The following is a 22890-nucleotide window of genomic DNA, read 5'->3' as shown; positions in this document are numbered from 1 at the left end:
AGGATATTTTTGAGAGTGATAGGAAGCTTTATTAAAATATGTGCCAGGACAAAAGGTGAAAACCAGGATTGTTCTGAACAACCTCATGATTGAGCATTTTACTCTCAGCTGAATTTTTAAAATATAATCTCAAATCCCAATAACAACCTCTCCAAGTGGGTCTTATTAGCTCAGTTTTCAGAGATGATAAGTGTAGTGGATTTAGTGGATTGAAGTGTAGCCTTCCAAAAGACATGCCCAAGTCCCAACCTGTGAATGTGACCTTATTTAAGAACAAAGGTCGTTGCAGATTGAGTATAATTAAGTGAACGATCTCGAGATGAGATCACCCTGGGTGAGGGTGGGTCCTGAGTCTAGGATGACAATGTCTTTATCAGAGAAGAGACAGGAAGAGAAGACTTAGCAAGACTGAGACCATGAGTGGAATGGTGCTGCCACCAGCCAGCGAATGCTGGGAGCCTTCTGAAGGGAGAGGAAGCAAGGAAAGTGTCATCCCCACTCCTCCCCAGTTCTTAGGGAGGAGCTTGGCCCTGCAAGAAAATCAAGTTTTCTTGTTTTGAGTCATTAAGTCTGTGGTCATTGGTAACAAGGTAGCCCTAGGAAGTGAACAGAGTACGTGAAGGGAGTCCAAACTGCAGGAAAGGAAACAGGGTTCTACTTGGGTTTCATTCAAAGAGCCTCAAGGGCTGCAGGAGAGGGGAGCGGTGAGGTGAGTGCTGCGGGGAGCTCTGGGACCACCCACCCTCTCTCCCCTTCCCTCCCTCTCCCTCATCACTTGCAAAGGTGAGTCTATCTTGGCTCTGCTGTGTTTTAGGCAAGAAGATGGAGAGCTTTTGCACTTGCACACACTCGCTTTCTGATCTCTGCGGAGAGCTTTGTTGTTAAACAAAGTAGTTTCAAACTCACAATGGCATCTGACCCGAAAATGAGTCCATTTTACTGATGAGAAAGCTGAAGCACAGAAAGAGTAGCAGCCTGAGCTTAAAGCTTTTGTCTGCAGTCAAGCTAAGACCACACATTCCATTTTACTCTCATTCTACCATTCTGTTGTGGGACAATAGTTCTTCCACAACAGTGAAAAAACCCAAAACGACAAACCGAAACCAGTTCATGGAGTTTGGTCATGAGCTACAGAAATGACTAAGGATTGTGGGCAGCACCTATGTCCGGCTGGCTAGAAAAACTCATCCTTAGGCCGAGTTGCAGGCCCTGGGTGTTTGCTGGGTAAACTCTGGCCCAGTCATTCAGCATTCCTCAGTCACCTTCCTTTGAGGAAATATAAGGAGAGTAAGAATTTTGCCTCAAGTATAAATGTTAAATGAGTCAATATAATCTTTAAGGTTTTATGCTAAATAGGTGTTTGTTTTCAGCAAGAACTTGGGACAGTTTTGGCAATCGTGTCTTCCTTCTTTTTGTAAACTGGAAGGTCATACAGAGAAACCAAAACCCTGAAACTTCTTCATTCATAACTTGGTTCTTTTAAAAAAATTTTTAACAGATTTTTATTTATTTGACAGCGAGAGAGGGAGCACAAGCAGGGGGAGTGGGGGAGGGAGAAGCAGGCTCCGCGCTGAGCAGGGAGCCCACAATGTGGGGCTCCATCCCAGGACCCTGGGGTCATGACCTCAGGCCAAGGCAGACGCTTAACGACGGACACCCCCACCCCCTGCCCCCATAACTTGGTTCCTAGGACCAACTCGTAATTGTTTTTTCTTTGCGATCCCCACCTGGCAGGAGGTGCGGAGGACTAGCGTTTACTTTCTTCGCCTCGAGGTCCTCTCCTTTCTGCGCCCCATTTCCTCCACACCCTGGGCAGGGGCAGGTTTCTTTGAAGCGTTTGCTATCGACACTGGCTTATTCAGTTCGCTCGCCCTCCCAGTTTTTCCAGCTTGAAACGACACCCGAAGGAGGCCTGTGTGCGTGAGATTCCGGCCCCTTTCGGTCGCGCTCTGGAAGCTCGGGCAGCCCGATGCTCTGTGTCCGGCAGGCTCAGGTCGCGAAAGCCACGGAGGGCTCGGCCTTCCCGGTGTCCTGCGGGCGGGTGAGGCCGCGGGGTCCCGCTCGGCCCGCGGCGCGCGATCGTCGGAGCCGGGCGTCCCGCGCTCGTGCGCGCCGTGCGGGTGGCCGCAGCGCCCGCGCCTTCTCCGGCGGAGAGCGCAGCCTCGGCCGAAGGGCGCCCGCGCCGGGGAGATGGCGGCCGCGGGGAGAGCCTTCCCCTCCGCGGACGAGCGGGAGACAGGGCCGCGCCGCTGCTCCGGGAGGGGGGAGGGGGCGCGGGAGACCCGGACGCGGCGCCAACGGCGGCCCCGCCGCGCCCGGGGCCTTCCCTCTCCCCGCAGGAGCTTGTTTTACAGCCGCGACCTCCTCCAGCGTCCCGGATGCATCATTCCGGGGGTGAAGAAATGCTAACGTGTTGCCCAAACCTCCGCTCCCCAAAGGACCTTGGCCGGGCGAGCCGGGGGAGGCGGGGCGCGGGAAGCAGGGGGGCGGCGGGGGGCGGCGGGGGGCGTGTGCGGCGGCGCGGGCGGTGCGGACCCGCCTGGAGGCTCCGGGTTGGGTGACGGGGGAGGCGGGGCGAGGCCCGGCGCCGAAATAGGGCGCCCGGCGCGGGGTCGCAGCCTGCCCCCGCCCAGGGCTCGGCCTGGCGCCAGTTGCGCCCGCGGCGCGTGTGCGGTGGTGCGGGGCGCCCGCGGGGCCGCGCGCTCCGGGAGGGCCTGGGTGACTCAGCCGCTGAGTCGTCGCAAACGCCGCCCAGAGGAAATTAGGCACCGGGGTGGGGCCCGCGCCGCGGTGTCCCTGCGCTCACCCCAGCTCGGGTCGCCCGCCGGCGCGCCCAGGTCTGCGCCCGCTGCAGTGGCTTCGGCGCGGGCCTCCGGCGGGGAGAGAGTTAACTGGCGCGGCCGGGAGGAGCCCGAAGGGGAAGGAAGGAAATTGCCGTCGTGCTCAAAGTTTTCTCCTTCCTTTCCTCCTTCCCTGCAGAGGGGAGTCCCGGGAGGCGGCGGCGCTGACTCTCCGGACCCCGGCTCCGCGCCTCTGTTCCCGGAGCTGCCGCCGCCTGCCTAGGGACAGGGACACAGCTGTCGCGCTCGGACCGCCTCCGTGGACCCCTTCTGAGAGGGCGCGCCCAGCCATGGAGGGCGCGGAGCTGGCCGGCAAGATCCTTTCCACCTGGCTGACGCTGGTGCTCGGCCTCATCCTCCTGCCTTCGGCCTTCGGGGTGTCTCTGGGCATCTCCGAGATCTACATGAAAATCTTGGTGAAAACTTTAGAGGTGGGTGCCCGGGGGATGTGGCGCCCCGACACCGCTGAGGGCTTTAGGGAGAGAGACCCCGGGGCGGTGGTGGCCTCCAGCAGAGCTGTTGAGAGCCGAGCTGGTGCGAGGGGACCGTCTCGGAAGGTCAGCGGGCCCGCGGGGCGCGCGTTCGTCCCCCGCAGTCGCGCGGAGACAGCGTCTGGGCTACTCCCGCAGAGTGGGGGTCCGGGCTCGGACCTTGTCGTTCCCCTTGCTGGGTGCAGAACCCCCTTCTTCCATAAACCACTGCTTTATTACTAGTGTTGGTTAGATCAACAAGGCAGCTGTCTTTTATACTGCAGATTTCTGTCTGTCCGCCAGCTAGTGCGTGGTGTCCCTTCGCTCTGCCCCGGTTTTACAGCCCCAGGTTTCAGAGGTCCTTTCACGCACTAAGGCTGTCCAGAAGGCACCATGTTCCAGTTTATGCTCAAGATAAGAAACCGATTGCTGGGCGGTAGAGAGAAATCTGATTATATTTTAATGGAGTCATGGAAATTTTATCTAACCAAAGCACTTGAAATGTCATTGAAAATGTAACTTTTTTGACCTCTGTTCTCCCTGCACTCCTGCTTCTCAATTCTGCACAGAAAGCTGTTAGCCGGTGGGGAGCCAGAGCAGCTCAGCCTTACGCGGAGCTTAAGAACATGACTGGGGTGGGGGTGGGGGGCTTTCCCTTCTCTTTCATCAGATGCTCCCCACTGCCTTGGAAGGGAGGGAGGGCCAGTGTTACCCCCTTTTTCCAGGGGAGGGAACAGACTCAGAAGTCAGTGGTTTGCTTGAATTAAGTGGAGACAGGAGTCTTAGTGAGGAGAGGACCTGTAGTCAGTGATGAGGAGACTGGATACAGGTTTGCTCAGATTTGCTTCCAAAGTCAGCTCCCCTTCTCAGTTTGTGACCTCAAGGAAGTCACCGACTTCTTGTGCTTTATTTCCCTCATCTGTAGAATGGGAATAACAATATAACATCTATTTCCATAGGGTTGTTTATTTTTTAAAAAAGATTTTATTTATTTATTTAAGAGACAGAATGAGAGAGAGAGACAGAGAGCAAGCATGAGCAGGGGGAGGGCCAGAGGGAGAAGCAGATGCCTGGAGGGAGCCTGAGGCTGGGCCTTGAGATCAGCCTGAGGCTGAGATCAGGACCTGAGGCTTAACCCACAGCCACCCAGGCACCCCGCACAGGGTTGTTTTGTGAGTTAACATGTCAAGCATTTTAGGTGCCTGTAGGTGTTAGCTGCTAAAACATTGTCTGCGGCTTTTAATTAAAATGAATAATATTATTATTTAGACACTGCCACCCTTTTTTCTCTAACTTCTACAGGACCTTCCAAATCAAGTTCTCATTTTTCTGTCCTTATCTTCAGTCTACCCGCAGGCCTTGTTTTTTTTCTCCCTCAGTGAGTTGGGTGGCTGCCAGATACACATCTCTAAACTGCTGGTCTCCCACGTGGAGATTACCGGCTGATCTCTCACCCGCTAACCTGCAACTCTCTTCTACCTGCTAATCTCCTGTTTTGCCCCAGATTTTTGTTGCACTTTCCTTCTGTGGCTGCTTTCCTGTGTCATCTCTGAAGTGGGATTTGATTCTTCATCCTCATCTTCAGGTTTTAAAGATTCGGTTTCTGCGGGGAGATGTGGGGCAGTGCTTAACTTTCCTGTTGGCTTCACACTCGGAACTTGGTCCCTCTGTGCCGTGAGTTTCTTAGGCTGCTTCTTTACTGCTAGGTCTTCTTCAGATACTCTCCACGTAGCGGACGATCCTCTTTGGCTGGCGTTCAGAACTCTTCCTCAGAACTCTGAAACGACTGAGTTGTTCCCCCGTACGATATGTCTTTTGGAATTTATACCCCAAGTGAGACTGGAGTGGAGGGAGATCCCACACACTGGCTTCCAGCCTCTGACTCCTGTCTGTCGTGCTTTGATAATTCAAGGTACAACTAAAAGAGCTGTCAAGGAGAGAGACCAGCTAGTTGCTGTCTTCCTGGCAAACAACTACTATACTTGGAAGGGATGTAGCCAGTTCAGGATCTGGTCTTCAGTTAGGTAGGGCCTGAAGTTTTCTTTTTTTCTTGTCTGTTTAGAGTTGAAGAGACTTTCAGAGAGGCGCTGCTTGTTACTGGGAGATAGACCATGTAGCCTGGAAACCAGGTAGATGGCAGCCCAAGGAACTACCCTCTTTGCTTAGAGTAAGTTACTGGGTCAGAGTGATGGTCGGCATATATGTAATTGGAATGGGGATTCATTTTGTGGGCCAACCCTGACTTGTCGCTGACTGGAGCGCCTGTGTTTGGGAGCGGCTGGGCTCCTCAGGAAGGAGCTGTGATCCCAGAGTGATATCTGCTTTAGGCACCGAAGAAGGAAATGGTGCCTAAATGGTGCCCGGCTTCTCCTCCTCCTGCTAGAACAGCTTTAGATGTTTCACAGACGTTTCAGTTGGGTGGTACAGTGCATTGCTTTTCCTGACTATAGGGATAATTCCCTTAAAAATTGTGCTGGTTTTTCAGGATTCAGACATTTTTAGTTCTGGACAAATACATCGCCCTCTTGTTGATTCTGTGCAAGGCCTGGTCCTTCTGTCACTCATTATTCCTTAGCACTTAGTTTTCAATGGATTTGGTGGTTTCTTTCTGTAAACTGGTGTTTTCCAGGGGTATATCATGATTTCTAAGGAGTTTATACAGCATTATTGCAACTTCGTATTGGGAAAATTGTTTTAGGAATTCAAACCATGAACAGTAAAACTTTGGGGTGGGGATGTGGAGAGGGTGGTGCGTTTGGATGGTGGGACATACAAGTCGGAATCTCTGGGAAGGTATGTGTGTGTGTGTGTGTGAAGTTTCCATGTTTCTTTCAAACAGGAGCATGGATTTAAGATAAAAAAAAAAAAGTCATTTCCAACCACGGAAGCTGACGGGGCTGAGGGTGGTGAAGGACGGCTATGCGTTGGCCCAAGGCTCGTGATTACAGGAAAGTGGAGGTGGGAAGAGAGTATCAGTAAAGGAACAGTAGAGAAGGCAGGGCAGTGAGACGTGAATAATCCAACCAGAGAGCGCAGGCTATGGACAGATAATGAATGTTGATGCACTAATTTTTCTCTCACCCTTTGAGAAATAAGCTGGACAGATTCTTTGGAACTTCTGGCCCTGCGACCTTGAGTAGGTCACTTAAGATGCCACATGGGTGTAGAGAGAAATGACTCAGAGAGCTACGGCGTGCCTCCATGGGGGAGGTCGAGGAAAGCACCAATACGCGGGAGGTCCTCCAATCCCAGTGCTGCCTGAATTGGAACACTCTTTGTTTTTATTTGTTTTTGCTTTTGCTCCTATGTGGCTAAATAACCTACCTTCAGATCTTTAGTGAGTCTGTATACTTACTCAGAGCAGACTATTTTTGCCTTTTAATTATTATTCTTTCCCTTTACACTCCATCCACCAATTAGTTTTTCATCTTCTTTACAAGGCATGTCAATAAATGTCATGTCGGATGGTTCTAGCCCCTCTGGTACTCTAATACTCAGGCATTACTGCTGCTGTTGGAGATACAATAAGCGTGTTAGAAGGCCACGGCGGTTTATGACAGAAAGTAATAATGAAGAAAAGCTGCCCAGGCAGTGTGCTTGGTGGCACAGCTCTCTGACAGGCTGTGCCACTCCCGCCGCCAGGTGAGGGAATGGTTATTTCGAGCTGGTTCATCCGGATAGCGGCACACAGCTGTTGGTGGTAGAGTTGGGATTTTAATCTGGATCTAGAGCCCGAGTTCTTACTCTGCCAAGATGACAGGCCTGTCGAGAAACGGTTTTATGCTACGGACAGCGGCCTGCTGTGATTTGGATAAACCTTATATTTGAATTTTTATATAATTTTCATCCTCTCCTTTTCTCTTTTTAGCTAATTTTTAAATGTTTTTAGCGTAAGAACTGAAAGTTGCCATTATCTAGGTGACAATGTCACATTTTTGCAAGCTTTTGATCTAAGCTTTAAAACTCAGACTGAGGGGTACGTGGGTGGCTCAGTCAGTTAAGTGTCCAACTCTCGATTTCAGCTCAGCTCTTGAACTCAGGGCTGTGAGTTCAAGTCCAGTGTGAGTCTTGATTTCGGCTTAGGTCTTGATCTCAGGGTCATGAGTTCCCATACTGGACTCCACACTGGGTGTGGAGCCTACTTAAAAAACAAATAAATGAATACATAAGTAAAAAGGAAGATACCTTAAAATCGTACCTAACACTTTTTGTGTGTGAATTAGAGACAGCTGCTTTTTGCTTCCCAAGAGGATTTTTATTTTTTTAAAGATTTTATTTATTTATTTGACAGAGATCACAAGTAGGCAGAGAGGCAGGCAGAGAGAGAGGAAGAGAAGCAGGCTCCCTGCGGAGCAGAGAGCCCAATGTGGGGCTCGATCCCAGGACCCTGAGATCATGACCTGAGCCGAAGGCAGAGGCTTTAACCAACTGAGCCACCCAGGCGCCCCCAAGAGGATTTTTAAAGTAAAGTAGAGTGAGAACCCAATGGGAAGTATCTTTCAACTTTTCTTTTTGGGGGTGGGTGGGAAGTAAGATGGGAGTAACAATGGGGATTGTTAAAAGCCACCGTCATACTTCAGGATCTTCTTGTGGACAGAATTGCATTTTTCATGTTTCCTGGAGGCAGATGTTTTCTGATATAACCTCTAGAAGAGGCTTAGAACTTCTGAAGAAATATTCCCCATCTCTCTCTCTGGGCTACCTGATTAGTTGGCATGGTAGAAGCGACAGAGTTGTTTATTGGAAGATGCAATGGCGGTCTGGAAAAAAGTGATCATTTTGGAAGTTAAATAAATTGTAAGGTGTGAGGAGGGAGGAGGAAGCCAACATTTTCCACTTTGTGGCCTGTTGTGTGGCAGTCATTGGATAGATCACCTTCTTTAATCTTTTGTCTTGGTACTGTCGCTGGTTTAGGGATGATGAAACCAAGGTCCCAAGATGTGAAAAATCTCCCCTCTGAGATGAGCCCAGCCCAGAAGTGCAGAGCCAGAACTCGCATGCACAGTGTCTGGCTGCAAAGCCTGGGTGCTTTCCACCTTCCCTGGGGAGTAAGCCCACAGGAGAAAGTGGTTCTCTACTACACATTTCCTTTGGCATTAAATGACTTCTCCTCCAACCTGAAACTTTGCTAGTCTTGGACACTGTAACTGCATTTTGTAGGACAGACCTTGGAGCTACCGACTGAGGAGCATGTATGCCTTCTGACACTTGCCTGGTGACAGAACGCGGAGCCCTGTAGCACATCACGCTGTAGGATGCATGCCCCTGTATTAGTCCGCCAGGGCCGCCATCACAAAATACCACAGATTGCGTGCTTTAGATAATGGAAATTTATTTTCTCATAGTTCTGGAGGCTGGAAGTCCCAGATGAAGGTGTGGGCAGGTTTGGTTTCTTCTGGGGCCTCTTTCTTTGGCTTGCAGATGGCTGCCTACACACGATCCTTCCTCTCTGTGTGCAAATCCCTGGATGCTTGTGTTTGTTAAATTTCCTTTTCTTAGAAGGACACCAGTCATGTTAGATTAGGGCACATCCTAAAGGCCTCATTTTAACTTTGTCACCTTTTAAAGAAGGCCTTGTTTCCAAATGCAATCACATTCTGAGGACTGGGAAGGTAGGGTTTCTGTGTATGAATTTTGGGAGGAGACACAATTCAGCCCATAACAGCCTCAAAATACCAGTTTTTTCCATCACATGAGCATGGAATAATTGTCCTAATCTAACGTCATTGCTGCTTATATAAAAAATAAAATCACCTGGCCACAAGAAAAAAAGTGAGCTCCAAGATAACAAATGTTTGGTTATGACAAAATTTTATTTTAATCCATCTTTGGTCTAATTATAAATGACAATAGGTACTAAAAGCTTTAAAGTGAAAAACTGTGGAAATAAACCTTCACGTCTATCGAGAGGAGAGGAGATGAGAGGTATGTCTAGAGTTTGAGGACTCCTGCATTAAATCACCAAAGAAGGAAAAAGGCACGATCAGATTAAGATTGAGTCTTACTATCATTTGTGATTTGCCACTTGAAGGGAGGAAGATTAAGTGTCTATTTATAGGCTGTTCTCTAAGGGCAAATAGCATGTTCCTACTTGGCTCTTTGGGATGTTGTGCGGGGTCCTGATGTACTCAGGTCATGCCCTTCTCCTTGACCTCCAGGTATGTTTTAGGTTACTTAGTCTTTGTCCTTCATTGTCTTATTTATTTGCATTTTAAAAAATCTGTTTAATTCCTTGTGAGTCTAGCAATACCTGGTTTTTGGCCATTATATTTTTGAAAAATTCTTTTTGGTCCTTCAAGGGCACTGAAGTCCTACTTATAATGATCACAATGCCTTTTACCTCTAATTTCCCACTTCCTCTCCAATCACTCAGTTTAGACAAGGTTAGCTTCTGGAATTGTAATCATCAACATATTTTAATAATTTTAATCATTCCTTTTCTAAACTGGAAAAATAGCCATTGGCATTTTCTGGGTTGCTACCAACAAAGTTCACTGGGGAGTAAGCCCACAGTGGTCTCTGAACACTGATGTTCATGGTGGATAATTTTGGAAATGCGTAGGAAAAGTATAAAGGAGAAAATAACAAATTACATCTTGGTATATTTCTTTATATTCCTATGTACACTGAAAACAAAAATGGGAATTGATTTTTCCTGTTCTTAAGTTCTTGCAAACCTGTGGTTCCGCATAATCATAACATTTCCCTGTGCATCTCAATAGGGGCAAGTGACCAGGTGACCGGGTGATGTCTTCAGCCGTTCCCCCACTTTCTTTCCAGTCCCCCAAGTGTGGGCAGCCCCTTCCGCAAGCCTATTGCTGATGCAGGCAGTTAGTCTCTCTGAGTGTGTCTAGCCCCTGAATGCCTTATTTGTTATGAAAACTAGTTATTCTTCGGCTCCTGTGTTTAGTAGGTATTCATGAGGGCGAGCGTTCATCTCTTTTGATCCTCATGGCAACCCTGAGGAATAGGAACTATTGTCCTCATTTTACAGATGAGGAAACTGAGGCCTAGAAGGATTAAGTACCTTGAACTCAGACTTGATGCCATAACCTGTGCTGTCAAGGAGTCCTTGATGGGGGTCCCAGGTGCGTGAGGGGTTTCAATAGGGTAAACACGATCTTGTGCTCATTTTATTAGAGCATAATCAGTGATGAATATAAGGCTGTGCTTGAGTCTCCGATTACCGCTACCTCAGAGGTTTACAAGGGCGTCTCTAATTCAGAGAGTGCCGGGCTTACCGTTTAATTCCACTTGTGTGTAAGTAAGGTTCGAGTATGTTACCTTGTGGCCATGGACCCGTTTACACTAACAACATTACTTGTTTTTAAACAGTGGGCCACAATCCGAATTGAAAAAGGAGTCCCAAAGGAGTCGGGTCTTAAAAGCTCAGCTTCTGTCGGTAAGTCTTCTTTTTCATTTATGACGGTTAATGCATCCAGACTGGATAAATTTACATCTACTCAGTTTGAACTTGACATATGCAGAAAGCAGTGCATTCTGTAGGCTTTGGGCCACTCATACTTTTGTTCTTTATGCAAAAGAGCTGCTGGCTGAGTTTTGAATGAGTTTTCACTGTGTAAGAGGTAATAGTGTGCTAGTTCATCTTTGTGTTCTTATAGGGCATTTCTAGAGGTGTACGTTTAAAGGTGGTTGCCTGTAATTTTTAAAGATGTAGTTAACAATTTAAGAAAATAATGCTGATTAGAGGGGCACCTGGGTGGCTCAGTGGGTTAAAGCCTCTGCCTTCTGCTCAGGTCATGATCCCAGGGTCCTGGGATCGAGCCCTGCGTCGGGCTTTCTGCTCAGTGGGAAGCCTGCTTCCTCCTCTCTCTCTCTGCTGCCTCTCTGCCTACTTGTGATCTGTCTGTCAAATAAATAAAAATCTAAAAAAAAAAAAATGCTGATTAGACTATCTTAGAGTCAAACCTATTTTTGAGGTTTTATTAGCACCTTATTCTAACTTGTTCTCAAAAATGTTCCTCAAGATAACCCTTTCCTACTAAAAGCTGATTGGTAATATGTGAAATAAATAATTACTCCCACCACATGTGACACCTTGCTTTTAGAAAGTAACATTACAGAGTAATGTGGTAACATAGTTACTATACATTACATAGTAACAAGGGCTCAGAAAAGTCCTACAGTAAAGACCCTGGTCAATTTTTGTTAAAAGTGAATTGAGTCACTGAACTCTCTAGTGCTTGTGCCTTTTAGTATTTTGCCATTGTTCCAATAAACTCTTTTACTGAGGGTAAGAATTTTAAGAATTGTTTGAGACAGGGGTTCATAGGAAAGTAGAATTCTATGGAAGGGATGACTATGAAATTAGGAATAAATAAGTCATTTGATTTAATTAAAAGACTTTACATGTTTTTCAAAAAAAATGTAGAAACAGTTTTGTGCCCGTCTGATTTAGGATTAAAGATAATCACAATGTCAAACACTTGACTAGGAGGAATTTGTCTTTCGGAGGCTGTAGAATACTGTAGAAACTGTATTATACCATAGTGCATTTTGGAAACAAAGTATTTGAATGAAAACATCTGCTCATTTTGTGTAATTGGATTGTTACGTTCAAAGGATTGAAACAACTAGTAGATCTTTCTGGTGTTTACTTTAACACCAGGTATTATCACTGGGAACATTTTACCAAGATTGGGTATTTCTGGCTACACACATTCCTTTTGTTGTCAGATAACGTCTCTTGGACATTGCAGATCTACTAATATTTAATTTTTCCAGGTACATTTTTTAAATGTGTATCCTTATGATTAAGGACACAACAAACTTTATTGCTGGTTTTCTGTTGTATTTGGTGAGATTTGGGGTGTCACTGATTGGGGTGGTGGTGGTGCACATCTTGGGCCGTGAATTAATGCACAAGGTGTTTCAATTTGGTAGGCTAAGAGGATTAAAAATCAGTAGGTGAGGGTGTCCTTAGCATTAGTTTAGATTTTTTAGCCTGTACTGAACTGAATGGTGTCACTTGTTGGATTCCTTCCTTCCTTTTTTTTTGTTTTTGCCATGCTCTGTCTTTTCCATGGTACCTCCAGAAAAGAGTGGAAGTGAACAAGAGGAGAAAATATAAATCATAATGGTTTAGAGTAAGGCTGAAGTCTCCTAAATTTATCTTCTTTTATTCAGAGTAGCTGTTCCTTTTAGCCATGAAATAGGCAATGATTATTGGCCGTTACTGAGCATTTGCTACTTATGAGTTTGATGAGCTCTGCAGACCACTAAGTTACGCTTCCTGTGAGGAGACAGCCATCTGACAGGTCACGGCGATGCACGCCCAGGTAGGCCATAAGCGAAGGACTGCGTGGGATCTGCTTCAGTCTCAGACGGGCTGCCCTCATCTCTGTGGACCCTCAGCCATGCCTGGTGTGTGCCTCCGCTCCCATCCTGGTTTCCATCCTGCCCAGGCAGCCTTGTCCCGGGGTGTGTGCCCTGTTCGTGCACCTGCTGTGTGCAGTCCGCATGCAGGGAGCGTCTTCCTCCTGGACAGACGGGCTGAGGCCGAAGAAAGACACAAGCGCGCCGGGCGCCGCAGTCTTCTGCCTCCGGAGCCTCGTGTCTCTGTGCGGCTGCCAGCAAGAACCCCAGTTGGCTCTGAGCCGGTTGAGGTTGAAGCAAGGGTCACAGGCAGGCCAGGGGCCCCAGGAGAGCAGGTGACCTCTGGAGCTGTGGGAGCGCTCCCGAGCCGGCGAGAGGTTCAGGAAATGGAGAGGGAGAGATTGGCTAAACAGGGAAAATAATTGTGTTAATTTCTGCACCCAAAATTTCTTCGGCCGCTCTTGCATCTGATGGAGTTTTGGAAACACTTTTTGAGTCCCTCTCTCTGCAGGTAAACCCCTCTTGCGTTCTGTGTCTCTTGTGCTTTTATTCACAAGCCTGAGGAAAGCCCAACCGAGGGAAACACTGTCTTTGTGGCTGAAGCGCTGTCTCCTGTCTTCAGCCATCTGCTGCTTTGAAACCGCCTGCTTTACCAAGCGAGCTTCAGACAGGGTCACGAGCAAGGTCTCTTCTAGGAGCCCTGTTATTGCACCTTCTTCCAGTTTTAAGGATGTTTCCTCATTGTTACTGCAACACTGAAGATACATCTTTCGTCCCCTCTTTAAGGAACCGTGTTCTACTGAGCACTCCGCGTCTATGGAGAACGTAGTTACCCTCTACCCTCGTTTGTTTCCCAAGGGCCGATGGGCCTCGCCGCTCCAGCCGTGGGACAGGCTCATCTGTTAGACTCAGGAACGCGGTGGATTGAGATTTTACCAACTTTCATCTCACTCTGTTGTAAATCGTGCAAGGGACCATGGACTGTTAAGGGCCACTGCCTCATCCTTGGGTACCTGACTGATTTCAAGGGTTGATTGTGCAACGGACTTCAATGACTCAGGGTTAGGGCCGTGCTTATAATGAATGTAATACACTATGCCATTCTCAGAACTGGAGACTAATTCTGCTATAAATTGCATTATATTACTAGGACATGTTGAATGCTTACCGACCAAAAGTTAACAGGCAGGAAGAAAGGCCTGAGTTTGCCCTTGTCCTGGTGGTGTCACAAACAATACAAATAAATAGAGGCTGTGGCTCCGTTATGTAGGCGCTGTCCTCTACAACGTGCCGTTGGTCTGATTCAGCAACGTTTGCATGGGAAGTGCCTCCTCAGGATCCCCCCTTTGCCCACGCCCGCAGGCACCACGCGCAGCGATTTGGGGTCACATGGCCTATTGTTAATGAAGCTCCCATACTAACTTTCTCTCCTGCCATGTATGTCTTACCTCCCATCCCCATCGCTTCCTCCCCCACCGGCCCCCACCACACACACAAAGGGCAAGATGCTGTGCTGAAACTCCGGATGTTATACCTATTCAGAGAGAATTCAGGTTGCCTAACATTTTGCTCTGATTTTACTTTTGGAATTCTTTCTGTGAGACTTGATTAACCATGTTGATTCTGGTATAACATTGGTGGCATCAATACTGAATCTCTTTCATTTGTAGAAAATATGGGATAATGTTTTGTGACAGAAATTTGAGTATCATTTTCAATACTCATTTTGTTTTGGGCAGGCTGGTTTTTTTTTTTTTTTTTTTTTAGATTTTATTTATTTGTGTGTGAGAGGGAGAGGGGGTGGGGGGAGGCAGAGGGAGAGGGAAAAGCAGATTCCCCACTGAGCAAGGAGCCCAAAGTGGGGCTCTATCCCAGGACCCCAGGATAATGACCTGAGCTGAAGGCAGCTGCTTAACCTACTGAGCCACCCAGGTGTTCCCCTGGGCAGCTGGTTGGTGGGAAGTGGGGGGGGGGGCATTGATAGTCTGTTTAAATCACTTAAGTTGATTTAGTAGTATCGTCTTGATGCAAACTCCCTGAATATAAGTCAGTATCTGCTGTCCTCACAGAGTGTAGTATAGTGCATTTAATGGGGTTATCTTGCTGATAAAAGACTGGAACTTGTCTAGCTACTTGTAGAGAGAAAAATAATCCAGTTACAGGATATGGAAGGATTATAGAGCAAGATTTTCCTTATCACTGCCAAATGTCTACCTGCTTTTATTAGTCTGCCTCTGTTCACAAATCGTGTGCCTGATGGTGGTGGCGATGATGATGAAAATTGTCAAACACACACAAAAGTAGAGGAATAGTATAATGAGCCTGATACAGGTAATATTTGTCAAGATTTTGCCACACTTGATTCACCTGTGCCTTCTTATTTTTTGCTAAAATAGTTAATGCAATATAAGATTTCATGTCTTTTCATGCATTTTAAAAAAAGGATTTTAAAAAATAGCCACAGCACTCCTAGGTTAACTCAAACTTAACTTTTTAATATCATCTAATACACAGTTCATATATAAATCCCCCTAACAGTTTAAAAATGTTTTTATAATTGATTTATTTGAACCTAGATTCAGTCATGGTCTACAGATACATTTATTTATTTTATTGATACTGCTCTACTGGACATAAGGAGTATGGTTTTTGTTCCTGGAAGGAACAAAAATTACTTAATAGCAGGTGATTCTGAGAAAATTCTCTAGCATAACGTACATTTTTATCCTCACAGCTTAATACAGCTCTCTCAAGACAAAGTTTTGATCGTTTTGCAGTCATTCATTTGTAAACCACAGGATTAGTCATCTGTATTTCTTTTCTTTTCTTTTTTTTTTTTTTTATTTATTTATTTGACACAGAGAGAGAGAGAGAGAGATCACAAGTAGGCAGAGAGGCAGGCAGAGAGAGAGGAGGAAACAGGGTCCTGCTGAGCAGAGAGCCCGACTCAGGGCTCGATCCCAGGACCCTGGGATCATGACCCGAGCCAAAGGCGGAGGCTTTAACCCACTGAGCCACCCAGGCGCCCCAGTCATCTGTATTTCTAAGTGCAATATTCCATGATATTTGTTACATGAAATTTATTACATGAAATTTTCATATTACATGAAATTTCGTTGATAGCCCCTCACTTCCACTTCTCCCAAGATATCAAACCTAGCCAAATGCTCAGCATGTATGTGTTAGGAGACTTGCTACAAGTGGATACAAATAGTGAAAATGTGGGGACAGGGGCATCTGGGTGGCTCAGTTGTTAAGCATCTGTGTTCAGCTCAGGTCATGATCCCAGGGTCCTGGGATCGAGCCCCAATTTGGGCTTCCTGCTCAGGGGAAAGCCTGCTTCTCCCTCTCCCCTTGCTTGTGTTCCCTCTCTCGCTGTGTCTCTGTCAAATAAATAAATAAAAATCTTAAGAAAGAAACTTTGTCTTGCAGAGAGCTATATTAAAATTAAAAAAAAGAAAAGAAAATGTGGGGACAATGCAGTCACTCATCAGGAGGAAAATTAACATGTGAGCCAGTCTAAGTGAGTTAACGGGATTTACATGAAGAGAACAAAGTACACAAATTTTAATGTTGCATGAAAAGAAAATGTGTAGTGTAAAAAGCATTTAAAATTCCTACTATAAATACATATTACATAATTATCTAGATATATGTAAATAAGTATAAAATAAATGTGAAAGTGGTAGGTACCACAGATTAGTGGTTATTTTCTAGGTGGGAAGAGAAAGAATGGGGAGATGGGCTTTAACTGTGTCGTTTTTTTCTTTAGAGAATATCTGAAGCAAATATGACAATGGGTATCATTTTCTTTGTTGAACTTATATTTTTTTTTTGGTTAAACTTATACTTTAAGCATAAAGATTAAAAAAACACAACTAAATAAAGGATCAAGAATTGCTTAGCTAGAGTCTTAGCTAGAGGCATAGAACTAGTTTTGAGGCATAGAACTAGTTTTATATGAATAGAAAGTAAATATTTGTCTCAAGAGTGTGATTGATGGTTATCTGCTCTGAAACACAACTCTGTTGAGACTGACCAGTGCCTGGAATTAAAACTTAAAACTATGGAACAAGAGTTGTTACTCAAAACATATTACCTCTTAGAGATGGGATTCTCAGCCTTGGGACTACTGACATTTTGGGTTGAATGACAAAGGGCCATTATGCATTGAGAGGGGTCTTGTGCATTGTAAGATGTCCCTCTAGATCATAGTGGCAAACTCCTGATAAGACAGAGTCTCCACACATTGCCCCATGTCTCCTGGGAGCAAAATCCTTTCTCTTCCCCTAACTTCTGTCCACTCCTTTGGAACCACTGCTCTCTGAGAATAATGTGTTCATCTCTTGGTATCCAATATTGTCACCATAATTTTCTTACTTTTCTAATAAATAGGCCCTTGAAGGAGCAGAATTTGATTTCCAGTCTTTGGTGGCTGGTGTGGGGAAGGATGGCATGGGAGGTGAGGCTTGTGAACAATAGGGTTAGCAGACAACACGGGATTGTGGGGAGAAGGCTGTTCTTTAAGGAAAAGTAGAAGTGAGACAAGAGTTCTTCCTTCAAACTTTGCCTCATAATTTGATGAAAATATACTGTTTTGGAGGGAGATTTACTTTAGACTGGATTGGAGACTTGTGTATAACTGTGTACTCTAACCTCTGAAAGGAGATGACTTAGCCTTTAATTCTGGCCCACAATGAGTGAGCAGGAAGGAGTGGTTCTGACAGGAAAGAAGGTAAAAGGTCACGTCAGACTAATGGTCTTCATTGCATTGTGAAGAAGCCCTAAATCACGGAAAGGAAGTCTCCTATGTTAAGAAAGCAGCGACGAAGCTCATAAAATATCCCATTATTTTTCAAATCATTTTTCTTATCACGTAGCAGTGACAAAGTAGGTGATATGCCTTGTGCCTATCCCTATTTTCTATGAAATTAGTTTTGCTTTTAAATATAAGTGGTAAGGGGCACTGGGTGCCTCAGTCATTGGGCATCTGCCTTCGGCTCAGGTCGTGGTCCCAGAGTCCTGGGACCGAGCCCCGCGTTGGGCTCCCTGCTGGGTGGGAAGCCTGCTTCTCCCTCTCCCACTCCCCCTGCTGTGTTCCCTCTCTTGCTGTGTCTCTCTGTCAAATGAATAAATGAAATCTTTAAAAGTAAAGAAATAAATATAAGTGATAAAAGCAGGTGTTAGTTCTGTCCCCAACACTATTTAGTTGTTGGCGATCTTGTTGGGGTTTAGTTCTCTTAGTCCTAGACTCTTCAGTAGGTGAGGAGAGTATCTGCGTCTCAGCATTGTGGAGGTGGAGAAAGCCAGATGAGAGTAGAGACTCAGGGATTCTTTGAGAGTGGGAAGATAACCGGACCAGGGGACGGGAGAGTCAACTTGAGAGTACATTCTTTTTTAGGGAAGTTCTCTGTACCATTGGGAGGAGCAGACAGCTCACCAGCTACCATCGAAGCCAAAATCCAGCCTGTCGTTTTAGAAGTGTTCCCCAGAGCAGTGTCCTCCCCTAACAGCCCTCTGGCCACCCTACCCTCAGAGAAAGCCCCAGTCAAAAGAACAAAACTTCTCCACTTTGTTTCTACTTTATAGACAAAAATCTATCCATATTAATATCAATATTAATAACATAATCACCACCATTTATTAAACAGTGACTGCATCATGCAAAATTATTTACATGAAGAAGATTTTGTTAATTATCACTTAGCTAATGAGGAAACGACAGGTGAAGGAGGTCAGTAACTTGCTTCAGATCACATAAGGAGTAGAAATCCCAGTCTGATTTATCTTTCCTATTCAAAATCAAAAATCAAAAAGTTGCCACCACTCCCTCCCAAAATTATACCTTCTTTACCTGGTCCTCTAGTCCATCCTGCTGTCTCCGTTTTCCCTTTGAAGGCTGAAGTAACTCTTCCACAAATGGGAACTCCTCTGCTGAATGTTGGCTTTTGTCACATACTAGGAAACTCATAGCATTTAAATTTCAAATCATCAACAGAATTTTTAAAGAAATGAGTCTATTGAGAATATTTAGGATTATAATTTTAATTGATTTGATGGCTCATTCGACAAGGAAGTTTTACAGATGTTTCTCTGTTGTGGGATTTCTTGTTTAATCAAAGTAGTCATGTCCAAGTCAACAAAGTTAGTGTGGGTTGTCAGCCAAGAAACGGGTCAACAGTATAGTGTATGAGATGTTAGTTGTTAGGGCTCCTGGGTGGCTCAGTCAGTCAAGCATCTGTCTTTGATTCAGGTCATGATCTCCAGGTCCTGGATCAGTCTAGGAGCCCTGCATAAGGCTCCCTGCTCAGTGGGACCCTGCTTCACCCTCTCCGTCTGACCCTCCCCCTCTAGTCATGTTCTCTCTCGCTTGCTCTTCTCTCTCTCTCAAATAAATTAAAAAAAAAACTTTTAAAAGTGTAAAAATTAAAATGTTAGTTGTTGAAATGAAACTCTGCCTGTTTATTCTAAATGCCTATTAGTTTCTCTGCAGTGTTGTCTGACAGCTGATGACAATGTCCATTCTTCCACTCTGTTTTTGCTTCAAAATAGATAGAAACATATGGTTAATTTCATGATCAGTATTTATATCTGGGGTTAAAATCCTCTTCTTTTATGATCAACATTGCTTATTTTGTAAGTTTCTGGGGAACTTCTGGGGTATATAGTGATGAAAAAGGAATTGATTTTTCTCGTTTGCTTTTCTTAGGAGAACAAGTACACCTTCAGTATTTCTAGTCTTGATAACTGAGAGACACTAAAAGAAAATTACTCAAAATTTAAAAAGGGGCAAATTATTGTATTACAGATACATGAACTATAGAAAATGGAAAAACTGAATGTACCTTTATTTCAGTAAAGCTTCTGATCGTATCCTCTTCTAAATAACGGGTTGACAAAACCACTCTGTTACCCCCCCCCCAATCCTGGCAGATGTCATTGGGTGATGGGTCCTTGCCTCTGAACCATGATGTAGCCTCCTTAACACACACCTGCAGACAGCTTTTCACTACCGACTGCTTTGGAGTTGGTCTTCCTGAGGAAACCTTGTCACCACTCGGGATCTGGAATAGAGTGTCTCACACCATCTACCCAAGGGTCACTAACTGAAAGGAGGAGAATCTTTGGAGTAACTGGATTTAGACGTAGATTTGGTTGTATTGTCTGGAGCTGTATTGACCCACGTAACTGGAAGCACCGTATCATTGACTGAATGCTTGTAGCTGGGTTTTAAGTAACCTAGGAAACAAAGTAGAATTTAAAGTAATCTTGATTGTTTTGGTAAATGAACCATCAGAGAAGGGTGACATTGAAGATCCTTTACCCGAGGAGGATGTTCCAGAATGGGATAGAAAAGCCAGTTTCGGGGTGCCTGAGTGGCTCAGTCGATTAAGCGTCTGGGGTCCTGGGATTGAGCCCTGAATCGGGCTCCCTGCTCAGCGGGGAGTCTGCTTCTCCCTCCCTCTCTGCCACCCCCCCACCCCGCCGCTTGTGCTCTCTCTCCTCTCTTTCTCTCAAACAAATAAATAACATCTTTATTAAGAGAAGAAGAAAGAAAAGCCAGCCTTGGTTACATGGTAGAAAAAGGCTGCCACTTCAGGAGGCAGAGCTGTAGACTATCAGGCATGGAAAGCACAGAACCTGGAATGATGCTGCCCTCAGTGGCAGAACCAGCACTGTGAACTTCTCAGAACTCTGCAGTGACGGGCCGCTGGCGATCACGGACCCCGGTCCCTGCGTGAACAGTGCTTACGGAGTGTTTTCTGTGCACCCACGTCCGATGCTGAACTCTGCCCTCAGGCAGCCCTCGGCCTCCTTACAGAGATCTCCCCAGTCTCCTCACATCCCCGTGACCACTGGAAGCCAGCCGGTGCTGACGCATCGCATGTCCCCAAAATAAGTGTAATTAACCCGAGGAAGAAAATTCCTAAATGCTGCATGAAAAGAGATCGTTTTGGATGGGGGACTTCAGAGAGGGTGTTTTGGAGGATGTGTTAGTGTTGAACCAGCCACGTCGAGGGGGCTTGGGCTTAACCGAGCTGACGGGACTTTCCAAACTCGGGGTGTGAGCAATAGCCTGCGTAGCAGAGGGAGGGAGTGTAGTTCGTGGATGGAACAAACACAGAAATAAGGTTGGCTAAGAGGGTGACATTAGATATGACGGGCTCAATGCAGAGTGGTTTAGCTGTGACGTCAAGGTACAGAGGATCCCAGAATTACTGTTTCTGTTCCTGTCAAGAGGAAATTCTGAAGCCTGCAAAAGGTGACTGCAGTGGCCAACCAGACCTGTGAAGGTTGATGATGGAATTTGGGAAAAAAACCCAAAGGATGACTCATAGGACAGTAGGTTGATTAGCAGAAGGAAGAAGCCATCCCCCTTTCTCTCCGTAACCATAAAAGATGGGAAAGACTGGTTTACATTAAAGCAAAATGTTTTATGTAAGAAAGAGCTTCTTAGCAAAAAATGATCATGAAACTGAACACAGGCTACAAGGTAGATTACACAGAAAAGTTTTATACATAGAATGGAGAGTTGAGAATTTGAGGAAAGGCATGGATTATGTAACAAAATTCTTTTCAATTGTTTGCAGTGCCTTGTCATCTTTGTTGTGATACATTCCATATACAAATTTTAACTTTTTCAGTTTTTAATCTGTCTTTTGGTCATATTTAACATTGGTGTCTGTTTGTGGGCCACTGACTCTGTAAGCAGAGAAAGCAAGAAGGGTCTTCATCAGTTCCTTACTCTGCAAGGAGCAGCACCCTTCAAGCCCTCTTCTCCTTTTCTCCTCTCTCTAGGAGGTTTTATAACGGCATTTCCCAATCTTCTCTGTTTTCTTGCTGAAGCTCTTGGTAAAGCATAAGGTTTTTTTTTTTTTTTTCTTAAGATTTTATTTATTTATTTGACAGAGAGAGACACAGAGAGAGAGAGAACACAAGCAGGGGAGTGGGGAGGGAGAAGCAGGCTCCCACTGAGCAGGGAGCCCGACGCAGGACTCGATCCCAGGACCTTGGGATCATGACCTGAGCTGAAGGCAGATGCTTAACAGTTGAGCCACTCAGATGCCCCAGCCAGTGTAAGTTTTTCAACAAAGAAGAAGGTGAGGGGCCAGGGTGCCAAAGTAGGCTTGGTACTCAGAAGACTGGGGAGATGGGGAGCAGATAGAAGTAGTTCTGTGTCTGTTGGGGATTGGTTCAGGGAAGGGAGAAAGCCTGTTGGGCCTGTGATTAGACAGAGTCCTTTCCTTGGGTTGGAGTAGGAGGATGCTACAGTATGACATCTGGAACATGAATTAACATGTCACATGAGTTGGTGGCCTAGTGATGCCTGCGTTCCCTGGGGATGTGCAAAACCCTTAGGACCCTCTCTTGGTGTGAACCTCAGTATTTTGAAAGCTCTCCTCTGTTCCTCCTTCATTAACTTCTAGGTCAGGTGCCTGTTTTTCCTGCTTCTCTCCCTCAGAGTTCTGTTTCCCTCAAAGCTTGGGCTGGCTAGGGAAGGACATTAATTTCCTGGAGTCCTATTTTGTTTTTTGAAGTTTCCTTAGAGAATAAAACCCATAGACCCCTTATGGCTCCTGTACTTCTGGGGACACTGGTGAATAAAAGGAAAGCCTGAGGCATGGTCTGCTTTTCTGTTAGGGCTGCAGAGCCTTTCACCCTGTCTTGCCTCAGTGTTTCTGGAATCGACAGGCCTTGCCTTTGTGCTTCTCTGGTGCTGCGTGCTGGGCAGCCTGCACACGCTCATTTCACTGGGAAATGGAGCGGACCCGAAAGCCCGAGGATGTAGAGACGCCGTGGACAAACTTTGGGGGTGGGATAATTTGGCCCCTTTACCTTTGAATATCCGGAAAAGTGCACTGCATGAGAGTCCAGCAACTCGGAGGAACGTTGACTTTGGCCTTTACGGAAAGCCAGTGTGTATGCATACTAACAGTCTTCACGTTGTTAGAGAAAAAGCATAATGATTTCCGGTATCCCTTTGCGAACAGGGAAATTCTCTTGGCTTACACAGAGAGGAAATTGATCATGAATTCCAGAGACCATCCCTTTACCAAAAACAAAAAACACAACAAAACAAAAAAACAAAAAAACAAGAAAAAAGGAGATTAAGACTGGACAGAGAGTACAGGCTTTGACTGTGAGTAATTAGTCACATTCATCTGCTGTGTACACTTTGTAGAGTACTTCGTCTTTGCAAAGAGTAAGAGTATATTCCTTTTTCCCAAGTATGGTAGGCTTTT

At 45.8% G+C, this 22890-nt stretch overlaps 1 protein-coding gene across 1 annotated transcript in view; it reads left to right on the top strand.

Annotated features, from left to right (window-relative positions):
• The first annotated feature begins 2622 nt into the window (after positions 1-2622).
• GPAT3 (glycerol-3-phosphate acyltransferase 3) overlaps positions 2623-22890 on the top strand; it is a 60729-nt gene continuing 40461 nt past the window's right edge. The window contains exons 1-2 of the mRNA XM_032875883.1: positions 2623-3271; positions 10646-10712. Of these exons, the coding sequence (XP_032731774.1) occupies positions 3131-3271; positions 10646-10712 (208 nt within the window). The 5' untranslated portion in view covers positions 2623-3130. The remainder of the gene's footprint in view (positions 3272-10645; positions 10713-22890) is intronic.

The sequence above is a fragment of the Lontra canadensis genome, unplaced genomic scaffold (genome assembly GCF_010015895.1).
Source record: "Lontra canadensis isolate GAN:19392208 unplaced genomic scaffold, GSC_riverotter_1.0 scaffold1, whole genome shotgun sequence".
NCBI lineage: Eukaryota > Metazoa > Chordata > Mammalia > Carnivora > Mustelidae > Lontra > Lontra canadensis.
This window is presented reverse-complemented; position numbering and strand designations above follow the sequence as displayed.